The following is a 4718-nucleotide window of genomic DNA, read 5'->3' as shown; positions in this document are numbered from 1 at the left end:
TCCCATAACTCCGGGATCACGCCCTGAGCCGAAGGCAGACGCTCAACCGCTGTGCCACCCAGGCGCCCCTAGACTGTGTTTTTTTTGTGCAAGGAATTAAGAAGGGAAATCATGATTAGAAGCAATAGTAGAAAGAAAAATAGAAAAGCCAGTCTCTGAGACTGGCAGAAGGAAATAAAGAAATTAGGACTAGACAAGTGTCCTTGGGGGTTACTATAGCAAGCAGCTTGAGCTCCTACAGCTCTTTACTCTCATCCCAGTCTTATGCCCTATGAAGTATCTATCCCCATCAGAACAAGCCCACGCACATTTTATAAGAATTAACTTTGGCTTTTACTTGGTATTACTAAAGGCAAATCCTTAAGTAGTTCCCTAAGAGAAGTCCTAATACTGTTCTATTCTCTGGTATTACCTCAGTAATACTTATTAAATCACCTACAGAAACAGGCCAGATTAAGTGATAAAGCAATATACTACAATCTTGGTAGAATATCACCTTCAAAGACCATGTTGTAAAAGAATACTATCATTGGTTACATGCTGACTCAAGGAGACAGCAGAAGGAAGAAAGAAATGGTTCTAAAGCCAGCTGTATTAAAGCTTTGAGGCTTACCAGAATGTCAGAACATAAGAGTAGGAATTTGTTTTTCTCACTGATGTATCCCCCATGCTTAGAAGTGCTCAGAATGTAGCAGATACTTAATGAACATTTACTGAATGATTGAATTCCCAAATAATCTAAAAAAATCACACGAACACACAAAAATAAAAATTGAAAAGTATAATGGAAAGAGAACTACCTCAAGTTCAAATTATACCTCTACTACTTATTAAAGTCTTGAGCAAAGTGGGACTACTACCTACTTCAAAGGATATAATAAGATAATAAACGTGATAGCATATGTAAATGCTCCTAGCTTAAAAGATATTCACTCAGGTTAACTAATTTTCAGTCTGCTAAATAACAAATAAGTAACAGTAAATGCAAAACATATCTCTTCAGCTTGTGAGAAAGAATGACAGAAGTAGGTTAGTAGGAAATGCATTCAGATTTCAATAACCTGTGAACAAAAGTTAACCTAAACCAAAAGAGGAACTTAGATAATTTGCTACAAATCAAAAATCAAAATTTGGCCACTATTCTTTATCCCGAGCACAATGCTAGGTACCAGGAATAAAAAGAGCATATACAATAAGCTTTGGGAGTGCATAAACTTCATAGTTATTTGTCAAAAATAACACTGATAGGATTATATGATAGAAGCATAAAAATTTCTAAAGGAAAGGCATATAGCTAACAGTAACTGAGAGGTAAGCTGCCTATCTCCCTAGAAATGTCCAACATTAGCATTACCTTAGTAGCTTACTTGAACTCCTTATAAATATTCAAGAAAAACAAGACAATTTTTCGTTTTCTAAAGATAATTTCAGCCTCCCTAGCTAACTATATACCTAGAAATAAAGAAAGCTTACTACTGTTAGTACTGGACTACAAAGAGAATATATCTATCCTTCCTAAAGCTGTAACTCAGATAACAAAATAAGCAAAAAAACCCCAAAAATTCATTCTTGTTCTGTTGTAGAATAAAACAAGGAGAGGTTTCTCAAAGAAAAGAGCATATCCTTTAATGGTATATATTTCTCCAATGCAGTGTCATGATACCACTATAAGACAGCACACGTATTTCTAAAAGAAGTCATCTATCTAGAGTGATGAGAAAAATCATTACCTGATTTGTAGGCATTTTCGGCACATTCACCTTCCACATCTGGGCTTCCCTAGAGATTGCCTTTTCCAACAGGAAAGACAGTCTCTGGTTTTCCAAAGGCCCTGGAAACTTCATGATATCCTTTGGATCTGCGTGCCTCCCAGCTTGATGTAGCTACCTATAAAATCAAATATAAAACAATGCTTTTTCTCTAATTATAAAATACGTGTAGCACTGTATAAATATGTTGGTTCTTATTAAGTAATTCATAAAACAAAATATAAATGTTATGAGGCAGTATAGATTTTACAGCCCTTTAAAACATATTAAAATGTTATAATAATCAGTTGCCTAAACATATTCACTTTAAATCTGAAACTCAGTTGTAAAGAGAATAAAAATATGGCCATATATAATTGATAGAACATACAGACTCTGATGAAAATATATTATTGCATCCCAAATTGTGTCAACAAATTTTAAATCGTGGCCCTTTTATACTAGTAATTCTTAGTAGTTGTCTCAACTATTCTCCTTAAAAATCTAATCAGATAAGGGTTACTAACTTTTTTCTTCATTAAAGAATTACATCCAGTATATTAAATCCCATCCATTCCCATATAATCAGTATGAAATCATTCCCCTTAAGTATAAAATCATCTTTGTGTTTCCACTATATAGTGTACACTGGCTACACATATGGCTATTTATATTAGAACTGAATAAAGTTAAAATGTAATTCCTCAGTCACACTAGCTCCATTTCAAATGCGCAATAGCCACATGTGGATAGTGGATAGTGCATCAGATAGAAATGTTCCTTTTCTGCACTATCGCTACAGAAAGTTCTACTGGAGAGTGTTGATCTAGAAAACTCAACAATCAGGTGATTGGCCCTCTAAAATGAACAAGCCTAAGAGCAACAGCAGATCAGTGCAGCGCAACTGAAGGTCCAGGAGAGATGTCTTTAGGTTTGAAAAAAAAAAGGAAAGGAAAGAAACTAGAGATTTGAGAGATACACCCATGTGCAGAATTTGAAGGTCTGACAAGACTCAACTAGATGTGATGAAAGCTAAGGAACTGAAAAGGTAATTAACTTCAGAAAAAAAGATTACGCAAGAAGGTAAATGTAATAATATACCACAACATTTACATAGCAATAATAATGAAAACACTGAATAGGGACTTTAACAGATAAAACTGGACTGGGAAGATGGGAGACGTTAGAAGGCAGAATGAGCACTACATCTTTACCTGTCACAGTAGGCAAACCATAAATAACACCTAAAACTGAAATATCAAAAAACAGTAGGGCAAGTTATTTGAACATATGATTTTAATAAGAGAAACAAATAAGCACGCAGAGGTTAACCTGTGAGAAAAGGTTACAAGACCCAACAACAAGAGAATGCTGTTCATTATAAACCTCATATAACTATTTCATTTTTCAACTATGTACCTGTATTATGTATGTGCTTCAGATTCGTGGGATTTTCAAAAAATTTAAATATCTAGAATTAACATATGAAAAGTTCTGATTTTTAAAATAAAATTTAAAATGAATTAAAAAAAATAATGAACTTTAATTTCCATACCCCCTTCACCTCCAACTCCAGGTACTATCCCTCTTTTATTCATCACTTCACATATTTCACCTACTTGCTATAGAATCTATTGCAGACTACCTCTGGTTAATAACTGGATTATTTTTTTCATTTTGCTTCCTTAAACTTCAGAGTTTTTGCAAATTTCCTATAATGAGCATTAAATACTTTTCACACCAAGAAAAAACAGTAAATAACAGAGGGGAAAGAAATAATACCTAATCCAAAAGGCCCAGTTCAAAGGTAACTTCTAAGAAGTCTTGATTCTCTAACCTAGTGTGATTTCTCCCCCACCTGAAAGCAGCTTCCTACTATTTCCCCTATGAAATTATAAACATTATGATACTGAAATGATATCTACCAATATTATTTTTCTATCATTCATAGAATCCTGATGAAACAGAACTCAACCAAGATTGGTTTTAATCCTTGGGGCCAAAAACAAAACAAACCAACCCAAGTCTAAACTCTCTTTCATAAGCAAATTCTTCAAATGTCTGAAGGTGGCTAGCATGCCTACCAATTCATCTTTTTCACAGCTGAAGAATTGTTCAAGATTTCCTCACATGACATGACTTTTGCTCTTCTAAATGCAGTCTAAAATCATTAGCTACTTTTTTGAGTCCACACCACACTATCAATTCTTAAGACTTTCTAAGGTACACTCTTAGGCAAATTCCCTCTCCATCTGCCCCACCTCATTGTGCACATAGTTTTGGAGCCCCCTTTTTGGGGGGGAAGGGGGGGACACCTTGTTCAGGACTGTAAACGTATTTTCTTTTTAAAAAAGGTCATCTTGTTATATTCCATCTACTGTGATATTCTGCTGAGATGTTCTGAGATTCCAATTCTGTTGCCTTGGTACTTTTCTCAGATTTTCCATAACTAGATAAATAAACTCACTATAATTTCATCCAAACCAGATATAAATATTAACCTTAGAAATGGAGTGTAAACTAGATGACCATCTTTCAAAAGATCTTTAGAAAAAACACCTATATTGGATGGAGATTAAACCTGGTTTATTTATTGGTTCTAAGGTTTCTTCTATACCTAATTTTAGTCTGTAATTTATTAACTCTTGTCAAAACTTACCAAACTACTTCATTCCATTAGCTACACCCAACAGGGTGGCTCACCAGGATGCCCCAGACTTAACACACCCCAATGGCTGGCTGTCCCTGTGATTACTCTTCCCTCCAAATGTTTCCTCTGAAGATTTTTAGGAGGGATGGATGGGAAACAGAGAAGGATACACAGGACAGAATCACGTAAAGAATAAGAAGATTCAAGAGATTCCTGTTCTTCAATTTCCTACCATTAAGGCCCTAAGTAAGGGGCGCCTGGGTGGCACAGCGGTTAAGCGTCTGCCTTTGGCTCAGGGCGTGATCCCGGCGTCGTGGGAT

The 4718-nt window shown here is 35.2% G+C and overlaps 1 protein-coding gene across 1 annotated transcript in view; it reads right to left on the bottom strand.

The window, feature by feature from the left end:
- Window positions 1-1887, bottom strand: part of CCNI (cyclin I) — an 18504-nt gene extending 16617 nt beyond the window's left edge. The window contains exon 1 of the mRNA XM_034670945.1: window positions 1731-1887. Within this exon, the coding sequence (XP_034526836.1) occupies window positions 1731-1844 (114 nt within the window). The 5' untranslated portion in view covers window positions 1845-1887. The remainder of the gene's footprint in view (window positions 1-1730) is intronic.
- Window positions 1888-4718: the final 2831 nt, after the last annotated feature.

The sequence above is a fragment of the Ailuropoda melanoleuca genome, chromosome 11, assembly GCF_002007445.2.
Source record: "Ailuropoda melanoleuca isolate Jingjing chromosome 11, ASM200744v2, whole genome shotgun sequence".
Classification (NCBI taxonomy): Eukaryota; Metazoa; Chordata; class Mammalia; order Carnivora; family Ursidae; genus Ailuropoda; species Ailuropoda melanoleuca.
This window is presented reverse-complemented; position numbering and strand designations above follow the sequence as displayed.